Consider the following 14849-nt stretch of genomic DNA (forward strand, 5'->3'; position numbering starts at 1 on the left):
TGAGGTCACCTCTCCCGACTCCTGCATTACTCAATCTCTCTTAGTATTTTGCCTCTGCCCATCTATGCTCCACACCCATTGCCCCCTTCCCCAGGTTGGCAACCTTCCTCCCTGTAAGTGCTGACACACACATTTTGTCGACAGTACATCAAGATCTGGTTTAACATTTTGTATCAATTCTGCTGGTACATTCCATCCTCAGACATTTCATTAACTTGTATCATTTTGTATATCCCAAGCATTTCGGTTATCTCAGCTTTTTGCTGAAAACATAATTTTTAAAAAGAACTTATTTGGTATAATAATTACACACCAAAGTTAGTATTTAATTAACCACAATTATACACTGAAAAGTAAAGATACTCTTCCCTAAATACCTGCAGAGTTAATAGTTCTCTTGCTGTACCCCTTTTCTGTATGCTTTTTCTATATCTGCAAAAACAACACTTTTCCCCATTTCTTTTCTTTTCCCATTTGTTGTTTTTGCAATTTTATTTTCTGCCCTCTTTTAACTCTACGGTGCAGATGTTCACAATCTTGCCATTTCTGTCCTTCTAAATCTGTCTTTTTCAAACTCCAGGAGTAATCTGCTACTCCCTCTTTCTTGCGCTTGTATTGTCCTCCCAAAGATATTACCAGCTTAGTCATTATCCATTTTAACACATTGAATCCTAGCAGTAAACCTACAATTATTAGTAATAGATGTATGCCTAAATTAGCTGCCCATTTTCCCCAACCGGTCAGTCTCCAGTCACCCCATCCCCATCTTTCATCTTTTCGGCGTTCATCTGCAATTTCTCTTATATTGCTTATCTTTTTCTTTACTATTTCTGCCGTATCTTCCACTATGGAAGAGGAGTCTGGGATGAAGGTGCAGCATTCCTTACCAATCAGCGCACAAGTTCCCCCTTTTTCGGCCAAGAGATAATTTAAAGCCATTCGATTCTGTAAAGCTGTTAGTCTTGTTGCTATCATTTCAGTGGTTATGGCTGATATCTGGGATTGAGTTTCTCCCATTGCGCCGGTGGTATCATTAATTACATTTTCAAGGGCAGCTACCAGTTTCTGTATTTCCACCCCTGCCCTTGTAGTGCTGTAGTTTGGGAGTAGTGTCCACAGCAGACAGTCTCCTTCAGGGACCTCTCGGGTCTTACGTCTTATCCTCCCCCTCCTTTCTTAGGTTGGGTTCATATTTTTCTATTCGGAGGTGAGGGACTGTCTCAGCAAGGTATTGCAACCACTCTAGCCTTTCTTGTTTTAAGGCAGTGCTTCATCAATTTCATCACATGCATTTATTTCCACACATTCGGTCACACGAATGTATTTTTCCCCGGGAATAAATGGATAGGCCTTCAGACCACATACCCAATATGTCCCGTTCAATACTTGGGGAGTGTTCGTGGCAGTGGCTTGGTTGGTATGGACGCAAGATGATTTTCCTAATTGGAAGGGTGCGGCGTCATTCCGATTACAGAAACAGGTGGTATTCATTGCTCCTTTTGGTGGGGAAATTCTAAGGCTATCGATAACACCCTGGGTTTTCAGGGCTGGCCTTGGGAACCATCCCGCAAAGTTATATTTGCTCCTTTCAGACTCCCACTTTGTATTATTTAAGCCCGAGTCAAATTGTTGTACATCGTATATTTCTCTTTTGGTGAGCGATATTACCGAGGTGGGGATCCCAGATTCGCCATAGTGTGGGACCTCTGCACAGACCCAACAGTTGGCAAGTCCCTCTTGTTCAGCATAATTTTGGCATAATGTAGTGATATCATTTTTCCCGCTTCCTTGAACAGTTAATACTACTAACGTTATAATACTATACCAGTACCCACCCATCTCTGAACCCTGCCTATCACCCTATCTTAATCTTTTAGGCGCCAGGGAGAGGTGAGTCCACACAACCCTTACAATCAATACAATATATCATCAAACATTAAAAGACTCTTTTATCTTAGTTCATTCCCTCTTTCTCAGCTTAACTTTCAGAGGGTTGTCTGTAGGATGAGCATGCCACTCCGCCAATGGGGCGTTCACAGGACCTTTGATGCGAGTGTGATGACTCCACCCTTTCTCAGCAGTCCGGATAGCTGTCTCAGTAGTCAGGAGGGTTAGGAATGGTCCCTCCCAGCTCGGGTGGAGTTTGGTATCTTTCCAGGTCTTGATCAGGACCCAATCACCCGGTTGTCGAACTCAGGTGGAGGTATCTGGGTCAACAGACCCTTCTTCCTAAGGACAGACAAAGAGGAGCCAAGCACCACAATATAGTTCTTTAAAAACTTATCATTGAACTCTACAGTTGGTAATTCCCCTCTTCCACCCAAAAAAGGTAATCCAAACATCATCTTATAAGGAGAGAGGCCTATATCATGTCTAGGAACAGTCCTAATGCATAGCAATGCGATAGGTAAACATTTTGTCCATGGTAATCGAGTCTCTAGGACTAGCTTAGATAATTGCTTCTTTAAGATTTGATTCATTCGTTCCACCCGCCTAGAGGAGGGTGAGTGCCAAAGGGGTGTGGAATTCTTGCCATTACTCCTTGTAAGATCTTGGAAGTAAAATGGCTACCTTGGTCTGAATCTATACTTTCCACTATTCCATATCGTGGGATGATATGTTCAAGGAGGGTTTTCACCACTCCTTTTGAGGTGGCTAATGACATAGGGAAAGCTTCCACCCACCCGGTTAAGTGGTCTACTAGGACCAACAGGTACTTCTGTTTTCCCACTGGGGGTAGTTCGGTGTAATCCACCTGTATACTTTGGAAGGGTCTCACCCCTGGGTTTCTTCCTCCTTTGAACCCTTCCCTTATTATTTTATACATATTTAGAATCAGTGTAAATTGTCCCATCCCGATTCTCTAAGTGTTTTAAAGCTTGATTTAATGCATACAATTCACAGGTCTGGGCTGACCATGTGTTCGGCAGCCGGTCTGCCTCCACTGTTTGGTTTTTGTTACCGTCCACTACTACATATCCATTGTGTCTTTTTCCTTCTACTACTCTCGATGATCCATCTATAAACAATCTATCCCCGTCATGTAAAGGTAGAGTTCTCAGGTCCTGTCTAATTTTGGTTTGATACTCTATGATATCTAAACAGTCATGTTCTGGATTCTCGTTTGTCTAGAGGTTCTCCCTTCCATAAGAAGGTAGCTGCATTCAGACAGGTGTCTGTTGCTAACACCAGGTCATCTTCTTCCATCAGGATGGCCTCGTCAACCATCTCCCTGCCTTTTGGTTTAACACAGTTCTGACTTGATGGGGGGTACTAACTACTATAAGGTTGCTCCATCTGCTGTCTTTGCAGCTCTCAAATCCTTTAGACCCTTTTCCTCCCCCGCAGCAAACAACGGGGCACCCTGAAGATCTGAATCTGTAGGTATCAGGGAGTATATCACTGCTCCTTGTGGATTCAGGGTCGCTTCTTTAGCTGCCTCATCGACCAGTCCATTTCCCCTTACTTCCAGGTCATTCACCTTCTGATGTCCATTTATATGAACTACCACTATTTCTCTCGGGAGTAACAGAGATTCCAGCACTTGTTTTATCAATTCCTCATGAGCTAGCTCTTTTCCTCTGCTATTTATTAGTCCTCTTTCTTGCCAAATTTTTTTTTTGAAAGTATGTGCACTCCAAACACATATTTGGAGTCTGTACATATCGTTCCTTTTTGTTTTCTAAGGTTCTGAGAGCTCTTTCTAGGGCATAGAGTTCACAAGTTTGGGCTGACCAGCCGTTAGACAGTCTTTCAGCCTCGATAATGCTTCCCTCTATCCCGTCTACTACAGCATATCCATTGTGCCTTTTACCCTCAATCATCCGGGAGGACCCGTCGATAAATAACCGAGCTCTCGCATGCAACGGTACGTCTCTTAAGTTCATTCGCACTTTAGTCTGATATTCAGTAATATCAAGGCAGTCATGTTCTGGATTGCCAAGGGCCACCCCCCTCTCTCTCTGCCACAGAAATGCAGCTGGATTCAAGCAACTGTCTGTGACTAACACAAGGTCATCCTGTTCTATTAAGGTTGTCTCATATTTCAAGATCCGAGAATCTGTGAGCCATTGTCCTGCATTCTGATTTAAGAATTCTTTGCCTTTGACTCCAGAAACCTTGAGACCTTTGTTAGTTAATTTAACACCGCTAGGTCTAAAGCTTAGGGATGATCGTGCTGCTGCCGTATCCACTAAAAACACTGTTCCCACTCCTTCAGGTCCCACCTTTAGATTTATCAAGGGTTCCCGGTGGGTCTCAGGAGGAGGGAACCCCTGACTCCCCTATTCTTCATCAAAAGTCATCAACGAAACTGCCTGTCTCACTTCAAAGGCTTTCACAAAATTCTGAGATCTAGGTGCTGCCTCTTTAATACCCAAAATGACCATTTCTCGAAAGTCCCTCATTTCCTCATCGTGTTCATCCATACCCTTCCAATGTGGGTCCACATTGGGGAATTTGTTTTTGGCTGGTATCACTCCCTCACCCACCGGATGTCTCTTTTCCATTCCCTCAGAGCAGCTCTTCTAATCATGTCCCTTTCTTCTCCTGACCGTACCGGTTGTGGGGTGCTGACTACTAAGGCTCCCCTAAAAGTAAGTTTCCGACTCTCCTCTACCAATAAGGCTATTGCTACCACTGCCTGCACACACTCTGGCCAGTAACGTAGCTTTCCATTCTTTAATTAACAATGAATTAATGCAGTTCATGTTTTAAATTAACCATGAATCAATATGACAGGTCACTGAGAATGTATGAAGGAATCCTGCCAATTAATATTGATTCAGGCTATCACAATTGATTTATTATAATTATTAATTATATATATTATATAATTCAGGGTGGAAACGCAACAAGTGACTAAAACATTTTAAAAACTGTAATCGCGCAGTTCTGTTTGTTTACCAGTCACTTGTGACTTCTCATTCTGTTTCTGTAATTGTTTTGCTCGAGCACATTCATTTTTAAGAACCTCAACAGATCCCATAGCACCATTTGTGGTTAATTCAATCCCCAATTTGGTGGCAATATCTCGTCATGAGCGCAAAACTGATTCTTCATGCCTCTCATCACAAAACTGTTGCCATAATCCAATTAACTTTTTCGTTTCCACTCCCTTGGGCTTAAAATTTAAGGATGACCTTGCTGCCCCGTATCGACTAGGAAAACCTTTGTAAGGTCCCACCTTTAAATTTATCAAGAGTTCCTGGTGGGTCCCCGGGGGCAGGAACTCCTGACACCCCTATTTTTCATCAGGGTTCATAAACGGCACTGCCTTTACTTGCTTTTTCGGATCTGGACACTCATAAAGTGACCTGTCTTTCCACAGTAATAACATCCTGCCTGTGGGGATTTCCACTTTGATCCTTATTCCTGTCCACCAGACCCCTTAACATCTCCTCCCCGATGTCTTCTCCTCCCTTTATTTTCAATATGCTGCCCGCCACCATTCCGGTTTCCTTCTCCTTTTAGTTTTGTCCTTTTCTTTCTGCTTCTCATGTTACGTTGCCAGATCAATTGCTGAGCCGATTTAACCAACTGAACAGCTTTAGGGCAACCTTGTGGCCATTCCTCATCACCCAATGTTTTGTTTAGACCTTGATTTTTTTTAAAGAAATATTGCAATATTTCTTGCTCCCTGTAATCTCAAATATCAATTTATGCTTGTCTAACTTCAAAGCCTGTTCCTAAATATACATTTAGGAATCTTACTTGTGTATATATATTTATGTATTATAAATTCATTTATTCAGTGTTTAATATTTAAAATGTAAAATGCATACAGTTCCCAACTTTGAAATCCACTATAATTATCCGGTTTTAGTCCCTTGATCCAAAATTAGTTTTCTTAAGTAGTCCTGACCAGTCATTGCTCAATTACAATGCTATAGGTCGTTTTTAAAAAAAAACTTCTAATGCATGAATAATGGCCGAATCCAAGGTCACCGATTTTAACTATAGGATTTTCTTTTTTTTTGATTTATTACAATGTAATGTTGAACTGAAACTTCAACTGTCCTCTGCAAATCGCTTTTATGTAAGGATAAAAGAGATTAGTTAGAAACTAATAGTAAGGTAGTCATGACCACACACACACACACACACACACACACACACACACACACTTTGAGCTTCCTGCAATGACTCCTCTAGGTTTTGAATATTTTTCTGGATGTCTGACTATAAGTTAGTTACGAAGTGTACCCTCAGTAGTCCTTCAGCTACTAGCCCTTCTGACACGAAGCATAATCTGATTCCTCCTGACTGCAAGGCTGTTTTCTATTGGCATTTTATAATTTGTTTTTTATCCTTTCCTCGCGTCCGAGGATTATATTTCCAATCTCGTAACATTTTTCCTAAAGGGCTGTCCGTTGGAATGCGGTCCTCGGACATCCCTTTAGTTTCTCCTTATACACTTAAATCACTAATATTATTTCCCATTTCAATACTCGGCCGTTTCTTTATGTAATTTAATTAACCTTACTGAGGTTCAGTGTCACCTTCTTCAGCACCCACTTCAGGGTCCTGACCTTCGCGTGGGGGATTTCCCCTCTTAACAATCGGTCTAAGGCTGGGTGATCGAATCAGGTAGACACCTTACTTGTTAGATTAATCTAGCCAATTAAAGACCTTTATTCTCTATTTTTTTAAGTTGCCAATTCCCCCGTACTTCTCGTACGGAACCGACCGCCAAGGTAATACTTAAAGGTCAATTTTCATACCTTGGTCTGTGCACAAGAGTTACCTGGTCACATCAGCACGCCCTGTCCCATGGCAATTCCAGACAGCAAAAACCGTTGTCAATCTAGGTCGCCCGAAATTTACCTTTAACCGGGTCTTGTGTGCACAAGAGTAACCTGACCGAACCACCACGTCCTAGTGCCCTTCGCACCGCAGTGAAACAGCAATGTTACAAATTCCGGCCGCCCGAATGCGGGTCTTAAGTTCATAAGAGTTACCCGACCAACCCGCCGTGTCTCCATGTGCCTCGCTCGTGGCAACCCGCCGCATCTTAGTTCACCTTGTCCGTGGCAAAGACCAACAACAAATGTCGCTGCAAATCTAGATTGGTCTTGTGTACATAAAAGTTACCCGACAAACCACCACATCTCAGCGCACCTAGAACCTCGGCGAAACAGCAAGTGCTGCTGCAAATCCCGGCTGCCCCCGAATGCGGGTCTTAAGTCCATAAGAGTTACCTGACCAACCCGCCATGTCTTAGTGCGCCTCGCTTGTGGCAAAGACTGACAACAAAAAAAAAAACCTGCTGCCTACCCCGGTCGCCCGGATAATACTTATTTAAGACCTTTTTCTTACCCGGGTCTTGTGCACAAGAGTTACCTGACCGAACCCGCCGCGTCGCGTCTACACGTCTTGTTTCCAGGGTCTCTCAGTTCAGATCTCACTCACCTGAGCCGCCGCGGCAATAGGGGAAAGTAGAGACCACCGAAATCGGCGGGGTGTACCTTCTCCGATTTTTTTCCGAAATTGCCGAGCAACCAGAGCTTGGGATCACGGACGAGCCCCCAAATCTGTAAGAAACAAACTCGATAAAATTATACGAGACCACCAAAGCTGGAAACAAGACAATTATTTTATGATCTTGCAAGAAAGGACCCCAATTGCAGAAAGCAATTGAAGTCATGATTATTCAAACTACTACACAGTTATACTTTTGAGCTGCGTGAGGTCACCTCTCCCGACTCCTGCATTCCCCAATCTCTCTTAGTATTTTGCCTCTGCCCATCTATGCTCCACGCCCATTGCCCCCTTCCCCAGGTTGGCAACCTTCCTCCCTGTAAGTGCTGACACACACATTATTTTGTTGACAGTACATCAACATCTGGTTTAACATTTTGTATCAATTCTGCTGGTACATTCCATCCTCGGACATTTCATTAACTTGTATCATTTTGTATATCCCAAGCATTTCGGTTATCTCAGCTTTTTGCTGAAAACATAATTTTTGAAAAGAATCTATTTGCTATAATAATTACACACCAAAGTTAGTATTTAATTAACCACAATTAAACACTGAAAAGTAGAGATACTCTTCCCTAAATACCTGCAGAGTTAATAGTTCTCTTGCTGTACCCCTTTTCTGTATGCTTTTTCTATATCTGCAAAAACAACACCTTTCCCAATTTCTAACAAAAGGACTATTAAGAATCGCTGTCCTTGTTGTGAGTCTGGAATCACGTTGAGGCCAGACTCTGTACAAATGCCAGATTTCCTTTCCTGACTGTTTTCCACAGCAGTTGACTGTGGTTGCTTAGTTGTCAACAGGCTAACTTCCAGATTTTTATTGAATTCAAATTTCGTCATCTTGCCATAATGGAATTCAAACAAAGTCCCGAGGACATTAGGCTGAGGTTCTGGATTACTAGCCCAGTGAGAGCCTTCTTCAGTGCTTAACGGACAAGGGCCAAGCCCATTTGAGCATGGGTCCAGCAGTCTCATGATAATGGTACTGATCTGGTATCTCAGGTCTTGAGTTTCAATCTCACTGTTGCAAGTTGTGAAACAGATTTTTCAAAATCTTTGGCTAGTGTGAGAAAGTAATGAGAAAGGTATGGAAACACAAACTAATTCACTGTTGTCTGGGAAGGGAAATTAATACCTACACTGGCCTGACCAACTTGAGTCCAGTTCACGTATTGTTGAAAGAGTCTTCCACTTGCTTGTTGAAACCCAAGTCCCTGGTTCCTTGGCAGTAGTTGAACAGAGTGGACATCTCTCTCTTTGTCCTGGCCAACTCTCCTTCAGCCAACGGGACAAGTAAAGAGGTTTATATAACATGACATGGTGCATTGTTGGCTTTGATACACTTGGGAAGGACTGAGGAGATAAAAGGTGCCAAATAAATACAGATCATTAAATATGCCAAAGCTTTTTGTCCTGCTAGTCAAGGTCTAAAGAGTAGAATTGAAGTAAGTTGTACAAACTATGCTTGTATTCACCTGAATTTCAAAACGATGATCTAATCAAGTTATTTAAAATAATGAAGGGATTCGGTTGAGTACATAGCCAACTGATATGACAGATCTGCGAAATTGAGAAAGCCTAGAAGAATTTGGTCTTTTCAAAAGTGTAAAGAGGTATTTTAAAGATGACTGAGTTTACAGAATAATTAAAGGTTTGGAAAAGCTGAGTGCAGCATATTGCTTCCAAGTAAATACAGTAATGAGGGAGTCAAGTGGGCACATGCTCAAACTAAGATAAATTTAGCACTAATTTCAGAAAACCGTTCATACAAAACATAATCAACACTTTGGCCTGTTTACTATAAAATTCTAACAGGACTAGACAGAGTGAATGCAGGAAGAATGTTCCCGATGACCAGGGATTCCAGAACAAGGGGTCACAGTCGAAGGATATGGAGTAGGCCATGAGGACTGAGATGAGGAGAAATCTCTTCACCCAGAGAGTGCTGAGTCTCTGAAATCCTCTGCCACAAAAAGTGGTTGACGCCAAAACATTGAATGTTTTCACCAAGGAGATAGATAAGTTTTTAGGGCTAAAGTGGGTACAGAATTATATGATCGATCGTAATCACATTGAATGGGGAAGCAGGCTGAAATCTTTTTCTGTGTTTCTCTGTCTGTAGTAATGGTGAAAACAATGGAACAGCAGGAGGCCATTCAGCCCCTTGAGCCAGTTCCACCATTTGGTTAGATCTGCAGTTCAACTTCACTTCTCACCCTACCCCTCTCTTTCATTCGGGCATAAGTCGATTCTCCTGCTCTTTGAATGCTGCCTGACCTGCTGCGCTTTTCCAGCAACACATTTTCAGCTCTGATCTCCAGCATCTGCAGACCTCACTTTCCCCTCTCTTTCATTCCCCAACCTAGATTTTCACTCCCTTGTGTGAGAAAGGGCTTTCTGACTTCAGGCCCAAACAATCTCGCTCTAATTTTAAGATAGCTTCCCTTTTTATTTGGGTTACTCTATCAGAGGACACGTTTGGCTCTGTATGTACTCAACCGAAATCCCTTCATTATTTTAAATACCTTGATTAGATCATTGTTTTGAAATTCAGGTGAATACAAGCATAATTTGTACAACTTACTTCAATTCTACTCTTTAGACCTTGACTGTAGCAGGACAAAAAGCTTTCGCATATTTAATGATCTATATTTATTTGGCACCTTTTATCTCCTCATCCTTCCCAAGTGCATTAAAGCCAACAAAGCACCATGTCATGTTATATTGTAGGAAAAATGACAGTCAATTTGCAGACAGCAAGCTCTCACAAACAGCAATGTAATAATGACCAGATCATCTGTCTTTGTGATGCTGATTAAGGGATAAATATTGCCCAGCGCACTGGAGAAATTTCCCCTGCACTACTTCAATCAGTGACATGGAATCTTTTACATACACCTGAAAGGCCAGACATGACGTCAGTTTAACAACTCTTCCAAAAAATAGGCGCCTCTGACAGTTTACCATTCCCTTAGTACTGCACCAGAATGTCTGTTGAGTGGGAATTGAACACACATCTTTTTGGCTCAGCATGCCATCAGTGCTGATGTCTTACCAGATGGATTCTGCATAAACACAACCATCCTTCCATTTTTGGTAAGTTTCGGGTTATTTTGTTGTATAGACATTAAAATATATATGGTTATAGACTAATAACAGGGTTTGAAATTACTTAGAAGTAATCTGAAATAATGGCATTTACATGAGCTCATTGTAAGGCTGTGCTGTTATGTAGGCTGTGCAATTTACAGAATCAGCACCGAACAAGCGGCCGAACATCTTTTGGAGGAGCAGGGAGTAGGCATAAATATATTTAATTCAATGTTTATTTGCATAAAGGCTGCTTTTAGAATTGTTGACAGTTGTTCCTTCACTTTTAATTTTAATTGTGTCTATAAATCCCTGAGCATCACTTCTATGTTTGTGCATTGGTTATATTCTTTCTGAAAGCAAGTCCAGCAGCGTGGTGGCTCAGTGATTGGCACTACTGCCTCACTACATCCCGAATCCGGATTTGATCCCAGCCTTAGGTGACTGTTTGTTTGTGTGGAGTTTGCACATTCTCCCTGTGTCTCCAGCATTTCCTCTGGGTGCTCCAGTTTCCTCCCGGGGTCAATAAAGATGTGGCACAGTGGATTAGCCATGCTAAATTGTCCATAGTGTTCAGGGGTGTGCAGGCTAAATGGATTACCCATGGTAAATGCAGGGATAGGATGGAGGAGGGGCTTTGGAGGATTGGTGTAGACTTGATGGGCCAAATGTCTTTCAAGGGGCAGATAGCTCAGTTTGTTTCCATCTTCGCAATTTCTATTTTCAGAGTGTCTTCTCTTAAGTGAGGTTCAACCAAGTCTAAAAAACCTCACTTGTACCTGATGGTAGATGGGGAAGCTTATCTGCAGCTATCAAAATAATGGACATCAACCCAATATTCTGAATTGAGGGTTTCGCTTTATGCCTAGCTGAAGTGTCTGAAATGGGGCTCACCTCCAACTTTCCTGAATTGCTTGATGAAAGACATTTCTCCTAAGCCAGTCAATCTTCTGTCCAGGTGTGAGTCTCCTGTTTGATGTCAATCCAATATTTAGAATACATATTTTAATCTCTACTTTCCAGACCATCTGAAGTGGGGCTGATCCTGTAGCCTTCAATGCTGGATGTAGGAATGCTATCAATAAACCAGAGACTTGTTGCTTCAATGTATGACTTCATGAGCACATACTGTTCCTGGATAAAATATTCACAAAAGCAACCTGCATTAGATCATATTAAGAGGAATTTATTTCTATCATTCAGTTAATACACAAATAATGATCTGCTGTGACATGCATTCTGTAGTATTATAGCATTTCTCTCAGAGGAAAACTGAAAATAATTTTCTTAGATTCTAACTGAACTGGAGCAACACTTAACTAGAAAGGTTGAGAGTGAGTGCATATTGCAGCTTTCTTAATTTATTTTGAAATCAGTTTTACAGATATCACAGTGACCCACATTTCTGATATATAATTGATTTGAATTCGGCAGGAGCAGAGAGCTCCCTGCATAAGGATACTGTGCCTGAAGAGACATCAGAGGCTCACTGAGTAGATGTATTAAATCTTCTGTTTGTTAGCTCAGTTGGCTGGACAGCTGGTTTATGATGCAGTGTGATGTCAACAGCATGGGTTCAATTCTTGCACCTGCTGCGGTTACCATGAAGGTCCCAGCTTCTCAACCTCACGCCTTGTGTGAGACATGGTGACCCTCAGGTTAACCTCCCCACTATCAGCTTTTATTTTCAATCTGTTGTACGGTCACAAATGAAACATCTCAGGCTCCCACTGCTTATATACAAGAGAGTCTCTCAAATTGCAGAATAATGATCTGAACATCAAGTTGATTTTCATGCATTTCAAAACATCCTCACCAGAAATATGGATGTTGTGTTCAGGGATGCCAGCTTTTGTGTTCAGGAATGAGAATGTGTGTTTAACAAACCAAGATTTTTTATAAACAGTAGGCCAAAACAAATAGGAGCAGAATTAGGCCATTCAGCCCATTAATTATACTCAGCCATTCAATCATGGCTGATATGTTTCTCAAGCCCTCATAATCTTTCATCCCCTTACTCATCAAAAACCCATTTATCTCTGCCTTAAATATACTCAATGACTTGGCTTCCGTAGCTTTCTGTGGCAGTGAGTTTCACAGTTTCACCATCCTCTGAAGAAATTCCTCCTCATCTCAGTTCGAAATATATTGTATTAGACAGCAAAAGGCTTTGATATTTACAAGTGTTTTATTGTAAACGTACAGATTAGCACCTTTCTCTGTCCGGAAGCCAGTTCCCCACTGGGGGAACAACACAGCTCTCTTTTAAGTCTTACTTTATGAAACTAAACACCAATTCAGCAATTACCAATCACCCAAACTGCGATCATTTCCGTCAGGGACAATGTAGCAGTAGCAGACATCAAAACCAAAAGGGCAGGAAACAATGGAGGAGAGTAAAACAAATTACGTTGGTGGAGGAACATCACAGTTTTTCTTTGACATGAACGTAGCTCTTAAATGCTCTCAAACAAGGGTCAAACAGCTGTTCCGTTTGATCCCTAAGAGGACCCTTTTTTTTAATACTCATGTACAGTGGTGTTGCATAAATAATTGGGAAAACATAGTTGGAGAATCTTTTTCTATTTCTGTTTTGAGCTAATGTAAGTAAATTATTATATTCAGATTGAGTGAACGGCTCATCCAAAAGTCTGTCACAAGTCTCTCTGCAGGTGCAATGCTTCTGGACCTTGCCTTCAGAGTAACACCTTTTTCTTTCTCTTCTTTCCAGACTTGATAGAATCCATGACGCAAAACGGCCATCCGTCTGGTAACTTCACCCCGTCAGACACCACAGATTCATCGGAGTGTCACCAAAGGAAAAGAACCACATGTTCCAGCTCTGGATCTGGGGAGGCAACAGGAGAGACGGCAAAAAATTACACTCCAGATCAGTTTGAGGCCGTGAAGAGGTAGAGATGCAAGAGTGACCAGGGAGCAGGAAAAGATCACTATGCCATACGTTCTTTTTTCATAGGGTTGAGGGGAGATGAGCGTGGGATGCTTGATCAGAACCTACTGGCTAGCTCTCTGCAATTCATACTGTACTCTCAAAAGCTTTGATTAAGATTGTTGCTGAAAATGTGTTGCTGGAAAAGCGCAGCAGGTCAGGCAGCATCCAAGGAGCAGGAGAATTAACATTTTGGGCATGAGCCCTTCTTCAGAAATCTAGCAACACATTTTCAGCTCTGATCTCCAGCATCTGCAGTCCTCACTTTCTCCTTAGGATTGTGGGGCAAGGTCAGAAGTCATGCAGATTATAGTCCAACAGGTTTATTTGAAATCACAAGCTTTCAGAGCCCTACTCCTTTGCCAGGTGAAGGAGCAGCCCTCCGAAATCTTGTTATTTCAAATAAACCTGTTGGACTATAATCTGGTGTCATGTGACTTGTCCACCCAATCCAACTCTGCCACCTCCACATCACAGGATTGTTGAGATCCCTCTCCCTGACTTAAAATGATCAGCTACTTCTCTTGAACTTTTCACCCATGCAGAAGAACTTGACGCTTATATCTAAAGTGTACACATGTGGGGTTCTGTTGCCACCAGTCATCAACAATGGGATATAGTCCATTTGTTAAACATAATTATTTGACCAAATTTTGAGGCATTTCAGAACTTTGCCACCTCTATTACAATGCCAGTGGCAAGACTGATGGGAAACACAAGTAGACACAATTCCCATAGAGACGACAGACAAGTTGGACGATGTTTAATGCAAGTGATTCCAAGGCAACGCTGTCAATTCAGCTGCATTCTGATTGATCTAAACCATTCAGAATACTCATGTAAAAGCTGTAGTGTAAAATCAGCTCACCATTTGATGCAATGTGTCTCTGCCAACATTTTTTTAAAGCACTAACTAATTCATCCTATTGCCTTGCACTTTCCCTTTAACTCTGCAAACCCCTCCCCTCCCTCAAGTACAAACTTTTCTTTTGCAAGTTACTGTTGACTTGGTTTTTTTTTGGATTAGTGGTGCTGGAAGAGCACAGCAGTTCAGGCAGCATCCGAGGAGCAGCAAAATTGACGTTTCAGGCAAAAGCCCTTCATCAGGAAGAAAGGCAGAGAGCCTGAAGCGTGGAGAGATAAGCTAGAGGAGGGTGGGGGTGGGGAGAAAGTAGCATGGAATACAGTAGGTGTGTGGGGGAGGGGATGAAGGTGATAGGTCAGGGAGGAGGGTGGAGTGGATAGGTGGAAAAGAAGATAGGCAGGTAGGACAAGTCATGGGACAGTGCTGAGCTGGAAGTTTGGAACGAGGGTGAGGTGGGGG

General features: G+C 42.1%; 1 protein-coding gene across 2 annotated transcripts in view; it reads left to right on the forward strand.

The window, feature by feature from the left end:
• The window catches only part of dnajb12a (DnaJ heat shock protein family (Hsp40) member B12a), a 33927-nt gene that overhangs the window by 7051 nt on the left and 12027 nt on the right, over nucleotides 1-14849 (forward strand). For both annotated transcript variants that reach the window (XM_043679126.1, XM_043679128.1), the window contains exon 2: nucleotides 13307-13487. In XM_043679126.1, coding sequence (XP_043535061.1) covers nucleotides 13307-13487 — 181 coding nt within the window. The remainder of the gene's footprint in view (nucleotides 1-13306; nucleotides 13488-14849) is intronic.

The sequence above is a fragment of the Chiloscyllium plagiosum genome, chromosome 38 (genome assembly GCF_004010195.1).
Source record: "Chiloscyllium plagiosum isolate BGI_BamShark_2017 chromosome 38, ASM401019v2, whole genome shotgun sequence".
Lineage (NCBI taxonomy): Eukaryota > Metazoa > Chordata > Chondrichthyes > Orectolobiformes > Hemiscylliidae > Chiloscyllium > Chiloscyllium plagiosum.